An 18,777-nucleotide genomic window follows, 5' to 3' on the forward strand; every position below is an offset into this window, starting at 1 on the left:
TCTTCAGTTTCTCAGCCATAGTACTGCAGATGTGAGAATTGTGGCATGCAACAGCCATAAAAGTTTGTGGACAAAGTATGTGGAATAGAACAGAGTAATGTTACTGGATATGAAATGCCACAGTGCTATACTGCAAACTATCAGTATACAACACTGTTTCACTACACATAAAAAAATATATATATCTGTGACTTAGGCAGTTCTTACCTGTAGCATATTTTATCTCTCTGGTCATCCATGTTCCAAACAAAGCAACTGCTTAAAAGAATTACTGGTATAACCAGAGAATGAAGAGCTGCTTTTAAGATATTTCAGGACCTTATCTTGTTTAGTCTAATCAAAATAAGGCTGAGAAGAAACATAGTTGGTGTTTATAAGTATCTACAATAGCATTAAATTGATATAAACTATCTAAACAAAAGCATGTTGATAAAACAACTTTCCTACTCATAAATGATGTTAAAAACTACTTTTTAAACCATCAGAGGATACTGCAAAACAAGGCCTTTCAATAAGATTGTATTTCCTCCTCTATTTTAAGACAGGCATTCAAACAGGACTAGTCGCCTGTGACAGGAAGGGACCAAACTCCATTACTAAAACTTACTGATCTTTTGAGAGTTTGTCCATACTACATTAAGTATTCATATTTTGGCTTTGACACTTGAAAAATATCAACTAGTAAAACCATCCTCTGAAAGTCCATGCAGCAGCAATACACTCACTTTGCACACTGACTTCAATTTTGGAATTGTGACTTGATAGGGAACAGAAGGGGATCCCAGGGATTTTTATCCTGCTTCCTATTACTTTTAAAATCAGTTTGTTGGCATATGAAAAAAATAAAAATACGTGGTTTTCCTGGCTTGCTCTCAGAAGCGGTTCTAGGTCCTTATTACACTTGGTCACAGCTTTTCTGGCAAGGGCTGTTTCTCATTGCACCCAGTTTATCAGCCTTTCTTTGGATATAAAATACAAGCAGTTCAGACACTTTTTTGGAGCATGCTGTAAAGTACTTATTCAGGGAAATGCTATATGGTATTCCAGGAGCTGGCTGGGTGGGGATTTTGGCTTTTTAATTACGTAGGGCAGCAGGGGTGTGAAGACGATAATTTGTCCTTGATAAAGCAATCAGGCATGACTAACAAGATGGTTGTATAGCTCCTCCCTTGGGTAAGCCAGTAATTCCAGGGGAACAAAACAAGCACCAGACAGCTATAGCTTTAGGACCCAGGGGGAGCAACAACAGACCTCTACTTTCACTCTTTAAACAACAAAACCATTGATTGGAGGAGCTTGACGAAAACATATCTTGCCATCTTGCCATAGTCCATTGCTCAGCAATTTGACAAATGAAGAGCTGAGATTCTGTACTTCATGAGAAGATTAGTACTGTCATTTGCCTAGTTTGCACGCCAAATAGTAAGTGAATATACGAATACTCTGGTTCTATAGGATTTATTCAGTAATCAATATAGTAAGAACTATTAATGTCACCTGCAAAGGAGGTCTAGCATTTATTGACTGGAAAAGGAAAATTGTCTCTTAATTATATTTCCAGTAGCATGTCCATGTCCCATATATTTTAGATCTAGCATATGAGTTCAAGTGCACAGAATTTCACCCTGAATCATAGCACATTTCACTGGTGGGGTAAAACCTATTCTACCCCCAAAGTATGTTACCAGTGAGTCAGATGAGAGCATAAGATGGGCATGCTACAAAGGAATGGAGTGTATTTACTTATTTTACTGACTTCAATTAATGAGCTGTCGGTTGTCTAGTCACCTCCAGACCTTCTTAGAAGCTTCATCAACTATATAAACTAATCAAGGGGGCCAGGAGAACCTGTCAGCAGGAGAGCTGCCATAACCTCTACAACTTGGAGCTCTGTAAGTGGATACCTATAGGACTGACACTGTTGGAAGTCAGGGGAAGCGACTCTGGATCTGGCAGGGAGTGTTTTTCAAATGCAAAACTGACCAGATCTTCACAAACATACTTCTGTTCTCCACAATCATCTGAGTTTTTCCCTTCCATTGTGCATTCCACTCTTTCTGCCATCTGACACTACAGATAATCATTCAGTCAGGCACATCAGTCTCTCAAACCCCTATGAAGTACTTGCTATTGGATAATCCTGTCAGCCACACACACAGGTTGTCATCAAGTATGCAAGTGCCTAAAGCAGTGAAGTAAGTCTGTCACGACAGGATGAGAGACATTATGATTAACCAGCCTAGCACTTTTTATAAAAATCAGTCAATTGTCCACGAACAGAGCAAAGCCCTTACAAAGGCTACAGACCTCACTCCTTTAGCTCTGTAGCATCCCAGATATATAGTTCCTAGAATAACTTTTTAAGACTGCATCATCACATTAGTGAGACCAAGTCATTGGGGAGTAGCAAAAGCATCACAAGGGCTTAAAGATTTGGGGGGTTTTGTAGCTAACTTATTTTGAAAGACTCAAGGGTTATAGGCTAACAATAAAAAAAAAAAAATGTAAATGTGTCAAGGATCATACAGCTTTAACTAAAGGCCAAGGAAAATAAGGGTTGGAAAGAGCTATCATTTTCTTCTCTCAATGAAAATTAAATGCCAGCCAGTTGCACCCAGTATGTCTCAAAAAAAAAAAAAAAAAATATTAACACAAAGCATGACTCATTAATATGGAAAGTTTAGTTTATGCAAGTATAGGGCTAGTGGCACTTACCAAGAAGCAGAACTGGTTCTTGGCCAAATACAAGTCCCTTTCCAAGCTGGTGATTTATTTTGGAATGGGCCCTCCAAAAAAAAATAATCCACAACTAATAGTTGATTATCCAGTCAAGACAATGGTCTCCCCTCTGGTCTCTAAGCAAAACTATGCAAGGTCAAGAATTCATGGCACACTGATACCTGTGCACAGCTCAGCCAGGGTCTTTAAAATCAAGCTAGCTATAGACCCTTTTCTTCACCCATGCTTTGGCTCTTTAGCATTGAAGGTACAACCGGTCCAAAAGCTTGATTCACTTAATGCACTATGCATCAACCTGACGGATGCCTCCTCAATATGCTGGGATTTTTGAGAATCAGACACGGATACTGTTTTGAGCATTTACTAAAAATACTAGAACTATCACATCTGAGAATTAGAACACCGACAGTCTCATTTGACTGATCATCAAAATACATATTGCTCGTCTTCAGCACTGTTTCTAAGGTTTGGACTGAAGGTCGTATTGAGAATAGGGGTGAATACTAGAAGAGGACATACAAATGGAGAGAAAGCTTCCACCCTGTGAAAGGCAAAGAGAAGTGAGTACACAGAAAGTTACAAGATGAACATGGTAAGAACAACACTGGAGACCCAACCCCAGTTACAATCTGTTACTTCCATAACAAAGTAAACAGGTTGGGACCCAAAACCCAACTAAAACCACAACATCTGTTCAACACACCACAAACAGGCTTCAACAAATTTCAGCATAGATAATACAAAAAAGGCTCAGTGGAAGAGTGGAATACTAACATCCTCATGACATTAGAAAGCCTGCTCTGGATCAATCACAGAGTATCACTGCATGGCAGAAAGGAGAAACAGTTGTAATGTAGCTTGCCCTACTCTTCCAACAGCTTGAGGTTATCCTAAAGCTTGATGTTGGGGAGATTAAAAAAAAGAAACAAGTTTTCACAGACTTGTTGAATGAACTCCTCCAAAGTAACCAAATAACTTTTACTTTCTATGGCACCTAAGCAACCTTCAGGAGATCATAATACCCTTCTTGTCCCAACTTCATTAATGTCCATTTTATTTCCATGTATTTCAGTAGTTATATAGTAGATGATTGAGTATTTGCCTCCTTCTCCCAAGTAGCCTTTATTAAATAATCAAGTGTTTTTTAAAACATAGCTTTTAAGCACATTTTTTGATTTGAAAAATATTAATTTTTGTGAATCCTGGATTAGATAGATATTAATGCTCCCTCTCATATTTTGAAGTAATTTCACAGGCTATTTTCTGAAACATATACTTTGTTACCTCTCCATAAGAAAAGAAAAACAAGCATTTCATACCAGTCCGATAGTTATGTATTTTGAGCATGAAAACAGTTGGAAAAGCTTAGTTTGCTATACATATATATATATATACACCTCTAAATACACAAGATACTGCAATTCCTCAATTTAACACTACTCCTCTTACCTGAAGATGGTTACAAAAAGTAGTCCTAGTTGCTGTAACTTTTTTTTTTTAAACAAGTCAGACTATGGTTACAAGATCCTGGATTACAAAATGCTCAATTCCATTAGCTTTTAAACTGACAAACAGGTATTTTAGGACGATATGCTTTTAAAGTAGTGTAGCTTATAGCATCTGCCATCATAACAAAAGATAAGAGAAAGTTAAAAACCTTTACACTTTTTACCTAAAAACCACATAAGAAATGCATTACGAAACATACTGAAATGGAAATTTTTTGAACAAACAATATATAGTGTTAACAATATGCATAAGCACTAAGCAGCAAATTTTCTCCCTTTGTGATACTGCTCCAGCAATTTAGTTCCTTGTAGATTTAGGACTACAACTAACCGACACTGTATGAAGAGATGTGCAGTTGAAAAACTGACTCAAATAGCATCTCCCAGAAATTCTATTCCTTTGAATAACAGCAATGGGATTCTTCTTGTGCTCATTAAAAAGTTATTGCAAATTAAATCCCAACTTCCATATGATTTACTTTCCCACAGAAAATCACATACATGAAGATAACACTGCTATTTCTTAAGCTACCTAACAGAGCAGGTAACTACGAAATTTCCACAGGCAAAAGGCTGACAGCAAATCTTACATATTTTCTTATGAAGAAAAAAACAAACCAAAAAAACCCTTTGAAAGTGTTATTAAAGCACTGTATTATGGTTTAAACTCAAGTAATAAAGCACGCCTGCAAGGCATTTCTCTCACAAAAATCATGCCGCAATGAAGGGAACCAGCCCTATTACTGTATTATAAAACTAGACTATTGCAGAGGGCTCTCCATTTCTCTATTCACCTTTTAACTCTAAAGACAAGTAACTCATATTTGTATTCAAAAAAAACTCAATTCAAGCATGTGAAAGTTTATGGGCAACCCTCATCCTACTTTGTGTCTTAAGCAAACTTTCCTTTAGCTAGGACCTGGGCTTTTCCTTCTTCTTCATGGGAGTAAAGTTCAGCCTTTGAAAAGAATGAATACTTGAGATCAGCATGATCTTTAAATACCCGCACTAGCAAAATGCTTTTAGTGTTCTTTGTGCATCTTTCCACTCAAGCATAGACCTAGTCCCTAGGGGTTCAAGTTGTCACATCAGTACCACTCATCTTTAAGCTAAGCCTCATTTACAGAACATGGCCCCTAGCACTGTCTAGTGAAAAGTGCTAAGTCCAAGTCCACAGAATCATTTAGGTTGGAAGGAACCTCTTGAAATCACGTAGTCCAACACCCCTGCTCAAGCACGGTCAGCTAGAGTAGGCTGCCCAGGACGATGTACAGTTGGGTTTTGAGTATCTCCAGGGCTGGTGACTCAGCCTCTCTGGGCAACCTGTTCCAGTGTCTGTCCACCCTCACAGTAAAAAGGTGTTTTCTTGGGTTAGATGGAATCCTCTGTGTGTCAGGTTGGGTCCACCGCCTCTTAGTCCTGTCACTGAGAGCTACTGAGAAGAGCCTGGCTCCCCCATCTTCATTCCCTCCCATCAGGTATTTATACGCAGCGATACCATCTCCCCAAGCCTTTTCTTCCCCAGGCTGAAGAGCTCCAGCTCTCTCAGCCTCTCATACACAGCCCTGTACTAGACTCGGTCCAGTAAGTTTGTATCTTTCTTGTACTGGAGAGCCCAGAACTGGACACAGTACTCCAGATGCATCCTCATCAGTGCTGAGAGTAGATGAAGGATCATCTCCTTCAGCCTGCTAGCAAAGCTTTGGCCTTTATAGCCACAAGGGTGCATTGCTGGCTCACGATCAGTTTGTTGTTCACCAGTACCCCAAGGCCTTTCTCAGCAAAGCTGCTTTCCAGCCAGTCAGCTCCCAGGGTGTACTAGTGCCTTGGGTTGTTTCTCAGGGAGCAAGACCTTGTATTCCCCCTTGTTGAACTTCATGAGAATCCTCTGTCCAGTTCTCAGCCCGTTGAGGTCCCTTTGAAGGCGGTACATCGTGTGGTGTTACCAGATACTCTTCCCAGCTTTACATAATTTGCAAACTTGCTGAGGATGCACTCCATCACATAATCCAGGTCATTAATGAAGATGTTGAATAGTATTGGCCCCAGTATTGAGCCCTAGGGTACACCATTACTGACTTGCCTCCAGCTGAACTTTGTGCCACTGATTACACCCCCCTGGGCCCACTCATTTGGCCAGTTTTTAATCCACCTCACTTTCCACTTATCTAACCTGTACTTTGTCAGTCTGTCTACTAAAGTCAAGGTAAACAACATGGACTGTTCTCCGATCATCCACAAAGCTGGTCACCTCACTGTAGAAGGCAATGAGGTTGATCAAGCATGATTTCCCCCTTGTAAATCTATGCTGACTACTCCTGATCACCTTCTTGTCCTTCATGCGTTTGGAAATGCTTTCCAGGAGGATTTTCTCCACCACCTTCCCAAGGATTGAAGTGAAGCTGACTGGCCTGTAGCTCCCCAAATCTTCCTTCTTGTTTTTCTTAAAGATAGGAGCAATATTTGCTCTTTTCCAGTCTACTGGAACATCTCCCAATCTCCACGACCATTCAAAGACAATTAAGAGTGGTCTTGCAATGGCATTAGCCAGCTCCCTCAGCACTATGAGCGCAACCTGGCAGGCTCACAGACTTCCAGTTTAAGTGCACCCTAATCTGGTCCTCCATCACTGAGGTTCCAGATTTCACCTCTGGTCTCAGGGGCCTGGAATTCCCGAAGGCTTGTTTTACTGGTAAAGACTGATGCAAAGAAGGCATGAAGTACCTCAGCCTTCTCCATGTCATTTGTTACCAGTTCTCCTGCCCCATTTGACGGCAGGCCCACCATTTGCTGTTTATGTACTTGTAGAATCCTTTCTTGCTGTTCTGCCTGAAGGCTGAGGAATTATCCCATAGCAAATGGTTACTCTTGCTCCTCAAGCCACATGCCCTTTGCTAGACTCCCAAGGCAGTCCTCACACATTCTGGGACAATAAAGAAAATATTTTCATTCCACTGGGGAGCAGTTCAGGAGTCCAAGCTGATTTTCCCAGCCTATGCTTTGTGCAGTGGAAGGCAACATACTAAAATGATATCTTTCATTTTTTGCTCTTTAAAATATTTATACACTTGTGTATTTCTACTACTATCTCCCATTCCTGTATAAATGGGTAATGTTATAGATATGGTAGGGATATAAGAAATAAAGTACTTGGAGGCTCAAGTACTGTATCCGAAATATGCACTGACTTTGTAAAAACCAACTACATTTTACATTAGGCAAAATAATGAATAAACTTCTCTGATTAGGAAGATGTAAAATAAAATGAGTGGTTTTCCCTGTAAATTTTACTGCAGAAGTCACCTGTATGACTTGTACTTAACACTTTTCTTCTCATGCAGCATTACAGTTTTTCCCCCCACCCATCCCACAAAACAAAAAAAAACCCCAAATATTCCACTAGTTGTTACAGATTGCACTTTTAAAGCACAGACTTGCCAGTCTTCTGCATTTCCAGTGTCCTATTTAAACAGTTGACGTACACAGTCTTCATTTTATGAAACTGGAAGATTTCGCCTAAGTATTTCTTTTGATGCTGGAGAAATGTTATCTGGGAAAATTACTTCAAACTCTATAATTAAGTCTCCACGTTGGTCAGGATTTTTGGGAAATGGCAAGCCATATCCTATAATTCTTCTTCTCATCCCAGGCTTTACAACTTCATTTATTGTCATGGGTATGGTTCTTCCTTCTATCGTTGGCACATTGATAGAGCTGCCACACAAAGCCTAAAGAAAAATTGTATCACAAGAAAAAGAAATTGGTCAGAACTTCATTTGTACCTACAACTGAATTCGCACTATTCAGAAAAGACTAGCATTCTAAACAGTATTTCCACTGTGCACTACTGAGATGTCAAAATTCAAATACAGCGTTCCTCTCTTAGAAAGGGAAGGCTTCAATTTGTCATTGAATATCACAGAATTTTCCAGTCTTGCATAATGGCCACTGGAGGGCAATTGAGCTTATATATCCTTCAAAAACTTTATCAAATAATAAGGTAGTTGAGCACAGAGTGAACTCTTACTCATACTTCTCTAGAGATGTCCAGCTTCTCAGTTTCCAATGGAAATTTAGAGTCCCATTCAATTTTTTGTTTGTTTACATTACACAGGAGTTTACTGTAATACACTATCAACCTATATTATACCAAACTGCAGAACATCATTTAAGTGTATATAAGCAGAGGCATGTCAATTTTCAGCCATCTTAGGTGTGCATTTGTTGTGCTCAAAGAAAAGCAAACAACTATTTTGGTGCACCAAAATTAAAATGTCACAGACTTTCTCCTGCTTTATCCACAGTTTCTTTTCATCACTAAGATCTCTGACAATAACACTTTGATTCCTTCAGCTTCACCTGATTCAGCACACCTAGCCTATACTGATAATGTCCTATTTACATAACAATGCAGTGAGCCTAAATATGCTTTTATCTATGAAGGAACTGTATTACCCACATCAACACTAAATACTGTCTTTTCTCCCTCCCTCATCCTATTTTAGGTGCTTCACCTCACTTCAGATGTATTTTTAGTTAAGAATCCTTTAAGAAGGGAGCTCAGAATGTACACAAAGAGCTTATAATGCAAGCAAGAGTTTATTTCTCTACCTAATGCTAATTAAGAAGAAAAAACAAAACACACACACAGAGCTACATTATTTTTAAATGATGACCACGTCAAGGCTTCACACTCTTAAGAACTCTGCTCAGTTGTCGTTCCGATTTTCCCTTTTGAAAGGCAATGTGTTTTGATTTGGAATGGAATTTTAAAAAGCTATACCATTTTTGTTGTTATATATAGCTCCTATAACACCTGTTCACAATAATTTATCCTCATGAAATCAATATGACCTTAGAAATCACACTAAAATAACTTATGACATAAAAAGGCAGACTTAAATATTTTCACTGCCAACAAATTCTAAGACATTTCTATTTTGTCCTACAGAAGTAGCAATCATATCACAGCAGTAAGGAGCATGCTATACTGGATGTATTTGTTAATTGTATTTGTGTTTGTTACTTCAGCCCAATATATATTTAGCTAGAAAGGTAAAGTATGAAGATTTAAAATGTATCAACCTTTACTCTTACCCTTCCATCCTCGTTCTTTTCCACCTCTATAGTAAACAGCTTGAAATAATACTCCATTTATATCAAAACAGCTAATGCTTGCACTATAAATAAGCCACACTTTGACTTTACAAGAGTGAAACTGTTTTTCAAAAAACCCACCAAAATTTACTGCTGCCATACAGCTTGTGCAGCATAGCCATGGTATCATATTGTAACAGGTTTAAATATGCAGAGTTCTACCAAAAAAGAAACTTACCTCTCTTAAGCTGATCTTAACAGGATAGATGATATTTGATCCATCTCTCTTGAAGTGAGAGTGAGGTTTATCTTTAATGATAAAAACTATATCAGCTGGAATTGTGTTGGGCGTTTCATCGCCTTCTTTTGGAAAAGTGATTTTGGTGCCTTCTTTCCATCCTCTTTTTATCTCAATAGTAAGAATTTTGTCCTCTGTTCGGACACTTCTACCATCTGGGTTAAGCCTTTTACGTGAAATCCTCATCCTTTTTGTGCAGCCATGATAGATCTCTTCCAATGACACTTTAAGTTCATGGATTACAGGGGGATCTTGTTTACGACGTAATTGGCTACCAACTGTATTCCTCTCCCTTGGAAAACCATTCATACTAAAACTAGTGAAGGATCCAAATGGATCACCATCCACCTCCATGTCTTCAGTGTCTCTGCCACCAGGCATCCTCCTTCCAAAGAAGATCTCAAAAGGATTTGTGCCACCAAAGAAAGCTGCAAATGTAGCATGTGGGTCGCCATGGAAGGAGTACCGGAAGGTGCCACCCTGTCCATCAGGTCCTCCAGCTCCTCCTTTCAGACCTAAATAAGACAAATAAGCAAAGTTAAAAATAAATGGATTATTAGTATAAGCTTTCCTATTGTAGGGTGTAACGATATTGGAACTGATGAGTCGACAAGGTCTTTGCAGCACAGTGAAAGGTCTCCTTTTCAATGAGGACTCACCATCAGACTATGCAGTACCAAGTAGTAATTCAATAGCTTGAACAGCAACAAAGTTTCTGAAGCTCTAGAATGGCTTCTACTTCAGAAGAACAAGTATTCTGACACTGCCGATTTTATCTCATATGATTGAAGCCAGTTATTCAAAGAATTAGTATCTTAAAACAGAAGACAGGTCTGCTTGACTTTATCTTTTCATGTTCTGCAAAGCCTGTTGGGAGTTGCACCCCTCTGCAAGATCACTTCTGCAGAAAATTATGCAGTATCACAGGTAACATTTTCCATAGTTTCCATAGCTCAGCTTTAACCCAGTGTTTCCCTGCAATTCAGTTTGAGGAAAAGGTAATATGCTAATAGTCAAGCAGACATATGCTTCCTTAACATTCAATTCAGAATGCCAATCTTATCACAGTCTGTGTTCCTATGATATAAAATAGGTAAGAAACCTGGGAATTCTTTTAAATTCAGCCACAAATAAAAATACCTTGGACATTCCTAAGACCTATTTGGGTACAAAAATCTTGTATATACTGTCACCATCTGCACAAAAAATCAGAATGTTCTCCAATAGCTTTGCTCTTTCTCTTCTGTCTTCTACAAGGAGAGATCTACATCTCATTTCTTCCTGGTAAGACTTCCCTTACAATTCTCACTGAACAGTCCCTCTCTCATTCCAAACCCAGCTAAAATCAATTTTCTTAAATGCCTCCTTCCCAATAGGTGATTTTTAAGTATTTCCTCCTAATAGTGCTCTCCTGCATTGACCATTTCAGGGTAATTTCTCAAACTTTTAAGATGAAAGACTGAAAGTCTTCTTCCACAGCCATAAAAATGTGCAGGCTTACATTAATGAAGCATGCATTCCCTAAATTTGAAAGGTTGTTGGTTTTTTTTTTTTGGTTCAGTGTTTTAGACCTTCTATGCATAAGCTTAATACTGGTTATCAACAGTAACCAAGTAAGACATTAGAATGAGAATGCTTTCCCCATCTCAACACCAGACCATATTAAAAGTACTTAGCAACATGTAGTACATCCTTCTATCACAGTACTGTTAATGTTGAACAAGCAGATCAGTGGATCCAATCTGTGATAGTAGAAGGACATCTCCTGGAATAGCTAGCCAAAAGTTATTGAAGGTACATCAAATTCCTGGCTCTAAAAACACTGAGGTCTCCTCCTTCCTCCCACCCCACCCCCTGCCTTTCCCTCACAACTACTAGTTACACTCTCAGATGCAACTGATGAGCTTAGAGAGCAACTGAGGCATCAGGAGGCATTTCCAGATTCACCATGCTAAAAATTCATACTTTGGTTTAATATTATTCCCCAGATAAATTGAGATCTATGTTTTGAACCTCTGCCTTCAAGTATGCAATACTAGGATGCCAAAGGCTGCATTGCTTTATATACTTCAAGCTCTTTGGTAAAAGTGACTAAAATGGTATTTTGGGAAAGCCGTTAGGATGAGCTGCTGCACAGGAATCTAAAATGCAAATGAAATCACAGAGTAAATATGTTTATAATGATATACAGAAAGGCGGCAGAGGATGCAAAGGAAGAAGTGCAAGAAGGCAAAAGACCCAAGAGGCAACAGAGGTCTCTGGTATCTATATAAACACTTTTTTCCTAGAATGTTTCAGTAACGGCACTAAAGCTTTGAACACAGGCAACGGAACAAAAGACCAAAAAAACTGCATCCTCTGTAGAAGCTGAAGCTCGTCTACATGAATTTATGGAAGTTAACAATTGCATTAAGTCCTAAGGATAACAGAGGACCAAATTTTATTATGCATTCATAAGAACCCACAATTTTCCCCAAAGTAGTGCTATTTAAGTGTCCTCCTTTATATTAGTAAAAAACATGGCCCTGAGTGAATGGCAATGAGTGAGTGGACCTACTTGTCACAACGGAAGTAATTCATGTGGAATTTCTGATACCATACATTTAATGGGAGGGATGTTAATGACTTCCTCTGTTGCTCAGTCATAAGACTGAAAGTTATATTGGTCAAAAATAAAAAAAAAAAGTCATCCTCTCCAGATAACCATTTTAGGATAAATATGACATTTCTGAGGCCTCATTCTCTTGGCATGTTATCACTGTTTACAATTAAAGCTAAAAAATTGTTCTGGTATTTCATGACATCAGCCAAATTCTTTCCTCTCCAGGCAAGAAGCCAGGGACAACCACGGACTGGACACCTGGGCTTCTGCTCAGAAGGACTGTCCTGCCTAGATCAAGCAGACTGCCCTTTCGCAAAAATTTAATAAAAGAATACATCTCCAACTGCACCTCAAAAAGTGCTAGGACAAGGGAAGACAGCAGTAAGAGATCCCAGAAAACTATTTATGGGTCATACAAACTTTTTCAATTCAGTAATTTTTTGCCTGTCAAGTATTTGGAATTTTTAAAAAAACATAAAAACACATTAAGAAATTAAAACTACATCAGCAGTAAAAATGTACAATACCTTTTACATTAAAAAAGCTGATGAGTCAAACTTCCAAGCAGTACAAATATATTGCCTAAAAATCAATACATACTATGTTTTCATGCATCATCTATGTTTATTTTGCCTCATTCAACATAATGAAAGTGACTGATCAGAGCATAACAGAGATATACGTACCTTCCTCCCCAAACTGATCATAAATGTCTCTCTTTTTGGGATCACTCAGCACTTCGTAAGCTTCTGCAACCTCTTTGAATTTTTCCTCTGCATGGGGAGATTTGTTCTTATCTGGGTGCCATTTAAGCGCTTGTTTTCTGTAAGCCTTTTTGATATCCTCTTCAGAAGCCCCTTTTTCAATTCCCAGGATAGAATAATAATCTTTTCCCATCCTAAGTGTTGGAGGAATTCAGATTTTCCTTGCTATAAAGAAATCAGTGTCCAGTGTCTCAGCAATGTGGAGATGCTAGAGAAGGAAAAATAAAAATCACTGTTACAAATCAACAAACTCTCTGATACATTAAAGAAACACTAGACAGCTTCTCCGTATTTCATTCCTTCCCCCGTTACTCATTTATAAATAATTATACACGCTGGACAAGACACAGCCCTCTTTAGAGTCCTCCCATCTACAGTACATGTCTCCGCTCTTTCTAGAACGACAAATAATACAGGACGTCACTTCCCCGACTGCCCCAGCTGAACAGTCTGCACAGCTTTCACTCTCTGTCGCTCGCATGCGTGCATGCGGACACACACACACACAGAGAAAATGCTTAACTTCTCCTTCCCCCCTTCTCAAGCAACTTGAAAGTTTAAAGGTTTAATAGTGTGATACAGTGCCTTTCACCAGGAGGGCTGAATCCAGTCAGCTCTAAAGACATAACTGCCCCAACAGAAATGCAGTAGCCCGTATAAAGTAATTATAGTATTTTACTTCACAGTTTCTATAGAGACAACTGTACACGTAACTGTTTTCCAAATATATCAGCATGGATTTGTACCCTTTCCAGCAAAGACTATGAAGTATTTTACACCCAAGTTAACTACAAAGCTTCAGAAAGCATTACTTCATTTCTTTAAAAATAAAATTAAGCCAACCTCAACCAGAGCTGACGGCAGCCACGTACTATTAAGCAGTAACAAATCGAATATGAGCAAAAAATACCGCTCAGTTTACCACAACTCAAGCCACTCAATTAAAGCAGACCAAAACTGGGGTCGCCTGCCCTTCTACACAAGAGGCAGTATCAAGACTATTACACAAGTATGGCAATATATCAAGCAAATACTAATATCTCATCAGATGAAAGCTAACAGAAAAATATCTGGTTCCTACACATTTGTTTTACAATACATAGTGCAAATTTTACTATTGAAGTATTTCTCATGCTCTGCAGAGGGAATGGTATGAAGTTTCAGCCTGCAAGATTTCTTTTGTCTCTCAGAAATTATCCTTACTTATCAGTATGGTGATAAAATTCAAGACTGATTAGCATAGCTTGAAAAATACTCCTCCCTGGAACAAAATATTAAAACACACCAGTTTTGGTCATATCTAGAAGTTACCTGTATGAAGACATCTCTAGGCTCAGTTATGAATTTACCTGTATGAAGAAAATTAGGCTCAATTGGCTTCCTTCTAATGATAAAGAAGTTTAAGCAAAGCAGCATATAGCAGCCAAGGGACCTCAAACTCTAGCGGAGAATGCTAATCTTCTGATTCAGGGAGCATTATATTTGAAGTTGTTTTCCAGAACCTAGTCTAACTTAAAAGGGGGCTGATTAGAAGAGACAGAGAATTTCTCCTTAACTGGAGAGTACTAGAAAAAGATTTGGGACTTCTTTTCTTAATGTATCATCCCCCTATTCCTCACATCATATCTGTTCCAATTTCTGCACTAGAATTAACCAGATTCCCTCAATGTATCCAGGATTTGCTTAATTATTTTATTTTAAAATTAGCCTTGAAATAAGGGTGGGAAAGATAAAGACAGAACAGTACAAAGATGAGATTTCACCACAATATTTGAGAAAGCAAGAACTTTTGCGTATCTGCAGTTATTACTTCAAACGTAACAGAGGCCAAAGGGTATTGAAAGAAGGAATCAGCTCCCCTTGCCACCAAGTCCCTCAGGACTTACTTGCATTTTTTGAATATTGGGAGCCACAAAGTTACAGAATCAATTATCTTTACAGCTGAAGGAGGAAGTTGTTGCTGAACTCCACACAGAATACAGCTAGTCTTTTACTAATCCCCCTTTTCATCCTTCTTTAAAAAGTGCTGCTTTTGTTAATTTCCTATTAGTATTACAGATAAATTCTTGTAGACTCATGTCCTAAATTCAGCATTTTCTCCACAATGGAATTCTGAAAGGAGTAGGTACAACAGCTTGAATTAAAGCAGGACTTCAGCTGATTTAATGCAAAATATAATACCACTCTGTAAGAAACTACTTTAGTTACACATGTTTTAGTGGGCAGTTTTAAATTCACCACACTCATGAAACGGTTGCAAATACGAACAATCACCATCCAAATCCAGCAGTTACAATAACTCTGGACTACAACAGCATCTAATTTTATTACTATTGACAGAATAAGATTTAGAGCAGCCTTAAATTCTCTTGCAAAACTAGCAGTACAAGGAGTTACTAGGCTCAGCTGTGCTCCCATGGTATGGTTTGAGTAACTTCTGGTGTGGTCATAACTTACATCACTTGAAGTATTCCCACCAGTGAGTATCTGACAAGGACCCCATAATACTTGTGTCACTGTGTCATCATATAATAGAACTGCCAGAATAGCAATAGCTCAGACTAGTTTCAGGACTGTATTTTTCATTACATTTTTCAAACTCTCTAGTCAATCGAAGTGGCAAAGGGTGCATATGCTAGTTTAAAAAACAAGGTATAAGAAATTTCCCCCTTTGAGAATATTATATTAAACACTTATCTCTTCTTTTAAACATCAAAAGAATACTCAAGGAGCTGCAATTAGCAAGGCTTAGCGCTCCCCTTCTCCCCCCCATTTTGTAAAACCTAGTCATTGATTTCCCAGGTTTCATTAAAAAACCCAATAGTCAGGATTTCTTCTTAAATCAAAAGTTTCTTCCCCTCGAATGTCAAAACTTACAGAACAAATTCTGGTAACAACAAAAAATCATACTGGGACTTTTAATGACAATCACAGTGAGTAAGTGTTCAGGCATCCTTTCTCTCCCTACAGAGAAGAACATGCTATTCTGGTGTAAGTGACAAGTTATACCCTAATTAGGTAAGTTATTCCCTAAAAATGAAATTACTTAAGATTCTGAGATGTACAGCAATGACTACTTACTTATACTTCCTGCCCTGCATGAGATCTTAGTGTCAGAATTAATTTACAGTCCAAAATCTCATATCTTCTAAGAGCTGATAACTGGAGCACCTCCTTTCAGAAAGCACGTTCCTTTTTTTCCATGCTAAGACCTTCCTTTCATCATATAATCAGAGGTCTTTTGGAAATACAAGTAGGCTCCTGTTCTTTTCACATGCTTATCGAGTTCTTTAAACAATTTGCAATAGATTGAGAGATATGACTCTCTTAGAATTAGTGAATAGGGTTTTTTTAATTAAAATACTAGCATGCACAAGATGAACATCTAGTGATCATGCTCATGACCACTGGGGTACATCTGATCATACCAGCACTTCTTCAGACAGTGAAATCCATGTGCTAAGTGTGGTAAGTTTTCACATCCTCCAATCTTCGAGTATTAGAGCAGTTTCAAGGACAGATAATAAGTCACAGCTGCTGGATTTTTGGAACTCTGAATACCTGATCTTTGCAATTCTCTATGTTCATTTTGTTATTTTATCCCACATTCCTCTTCAGACTTATTAAGAAAAGAAAAGAAAGAAATATCATGGAATTGTTTTGGTTGGAAAGGACCTTTAAGATCATCAAGTCCAACCATTAACCCAGCACCGCCAAAGTCTACCACTAAACCATGTCCCTAAGCACCACATCTACTCGTCTTTTAAATACCTCCAGGGATGGTGACTCCACCACTTCCCCGGGCACCCTGTTCCAATGCTTGACAACCCTTTCAGTGAAAAAATTTTTCCTGATATCCAATCTAAACCTCCCCTGGCACAACTTGAGGCTGTTTCCTTTCGTCCTATCAGTTGTTACTTGAGAGAAGAGAGTTAACACTTGCCTCGCTACAACCTCCTTTCAGGTAGTAGTAGAGAGCAATAAGGTCTCCCCTGAGCCTCCCTTTCTCCAGACTAAACAAACCCAGTTCCCTCAGCCGCTCTTCATAAGGCTTGTGCTCTAGACCCTTCACCAGCTTTGTTGCCCTTCTTTGAACGTGCTCCAGCACCTCTATGTCTTTCTTGTAGTGAGGGGCCCTTCATTTACTTCTTATCCTTCACATACTCTCCACAACAAGGACTTCAAAGTCCCTTCAAATAAGCAGAGATAAACAGAAAACAAAACAGCTTTTAAAACAAAAGAACTACATATTTAGTTTTACTGCTGTAGTCTTATCTTCCTCATTACCATATACACCTAGAAACTGAAGTATTTAAAAAACCCTTCTAGACTGTGAAAACGTTCTGCTTTCAACATGGTAGAGACCTTACAGATAGATCTGGATAGGCTAGAGAGCTGGGCAACCACCAACTGTACGATTTAACATGAGCAAGTGCCAGATTCTTCACCTGGGATGGGGTAGTCCTGGTTATACACACAAATTGGGGGTCGAAAGGCTGGAAAGCAGCCCCATGGAAAGAGATCTGGGTGTTTGGGCTGATGGCAAGTTGAATATGAATCAACAGGGTGCTCTGGTAGCCAAAACGGCCAACCGTGTCCTGGGGTGCATCGTGCATCAAGCACAGCACAGCTAGCCGGTCAAGGGAGGTGACTGTCCCACTCTACACTGCACCGGTGCAGCCCCACCTTGAGTACTGTGTGCAGTTCTGGAAGCCTCAATATAAGAAGGATATCAAACTATTAGAGTGTGTCCAGAGGAGAGTGACCAAGATGGTGAAAGGCCTCGAGGGCAAGACTTATGAGGAGCGGCTGAGGTCACTTGGTTTGTTCAGCTTGGAGGAGACTGAGGGGTGACCTCATCACAGTCTACAACTTCCTCAAGGTGGGCAGTGGAGGGGGAGGTGCTGATCTCCTCTCTCGGGTGACCAGCGGTAGACCATGTGAGAATGGAATGAAGCTGAGTCAGGGGAAGTTCAGATTAGACATGAGGAAAAGGTTCTTCACTGAGAGGGTGGTCCGTCACTGGAACAGGCTCCCGAGTGAAGTGGTCACAGCTCCAAGCCTGTCAGAGTGCAACGAGCATCTGGACGACGCTCTTCATCATATGGTTTAGTTTTAGGTAGTCCTGCAAGGAGCAGGGAGTTGCGCTCAATGACTCTATGTTTCAACAAGATTTTTATTTTTTGTTTAAACGCCTGAACAAGTGTCCTCTACAAAAACAGGTCATCACCTAGTGTGGGACAGAGGAACTCATTTATGAGATTATTTTGCTCTTTACAAGTTTCTGCATTTCTGCCTTGAGGTTTACCTCTTTCATAGTAGAACTTATAAACATCACAGGGTATTTTGTCAGCAAGCCCATTTCCCAGAGTCCTTCCATTTCAGTCACCCTTACTTCAGAGTCTGACACCTTGTATCCAAGTGTCATGAGGTACCTGCACTGTATACACATCTGCTCATGCAGAGTTCTAATTGCACCATACTGAGATGCGTGCTCACCCTCTATTTGGACGTTTACCTCTTACTTAAAGGAGGGGTGGTTGATGTGATTTGATTTGTTTAGGGAGCATTAACAGCACGCAACCCAATAGATCCCACGTAGCCAAGGCTGGCCTCAGCTGTGACAAGCCAGCAGTAGTGCATCCTGCAACTTACCCAAGCCTCCCAGAAGCAAGCCACTAAACTATTTATCTATAAAATTAGTAAGACCATAATCTAAGACTTTGGTTAAGAGTACTCCTGAATGAGTGCTAAGCAACTTCTCAGACA

The 18,777-nt window shown here is 39.2% G+C and overlaps 1 protein-coding gene across 3 annotated transcripts in view; it reads right to left on the minus strand.

Annotated features, from left to right (window-relative positions):
• Positions 1–4,050: 4,050 nt before the first annotated feature.
• DNAJB4 (DnaJ heat shock protein family (Hsp40) member B4) overlaps positions 4,051–18,777 on the minus strand; it is a 30,303-nt gene continuing 15,576 nt past the window's right edge. For all 3 annotated transcript variants that reach the window (XM_068406475.1, XM_068406478.1, XM_068406477.1), the window contains exons 2-4: positions 12,931–13,216; positions 9,583–10,157; positions 4,051–7,975 (exon numbers count right to left, since the gene is read on the minus strand). In XM_068406475.1, the coding sequence (XP_068262576.1) occupies positions 7,742–7,975; positions 9,583–10,157; positions 12,931–13,141 (1,020 nt within the window). In that variant the 5' untranslated portion in view covers positions 13,142–13,216 and the 3' untranslated portion in view covers positions 4,051–7,741. The remainder of the gene's footprint in view (positions 7,976–9,582; positions 10,158–12,930; positions 13,217–18,777) is intronic.

This window comes from Nyctibius grandis, chromosome 8 (assembly GCF_013368605.1).
Source record: "Nyctibius grandis isolate bNycGra1 chromosome 8, bNycGra1.pri, whole genome shotgun sequence".
Taxonomy (NCBI): Eukaryota; Metazoa; Chordata; class Aves; order Nyctibiiformes; family Nyctibiidae; genus Nyctibius; species Nyctibius grandis.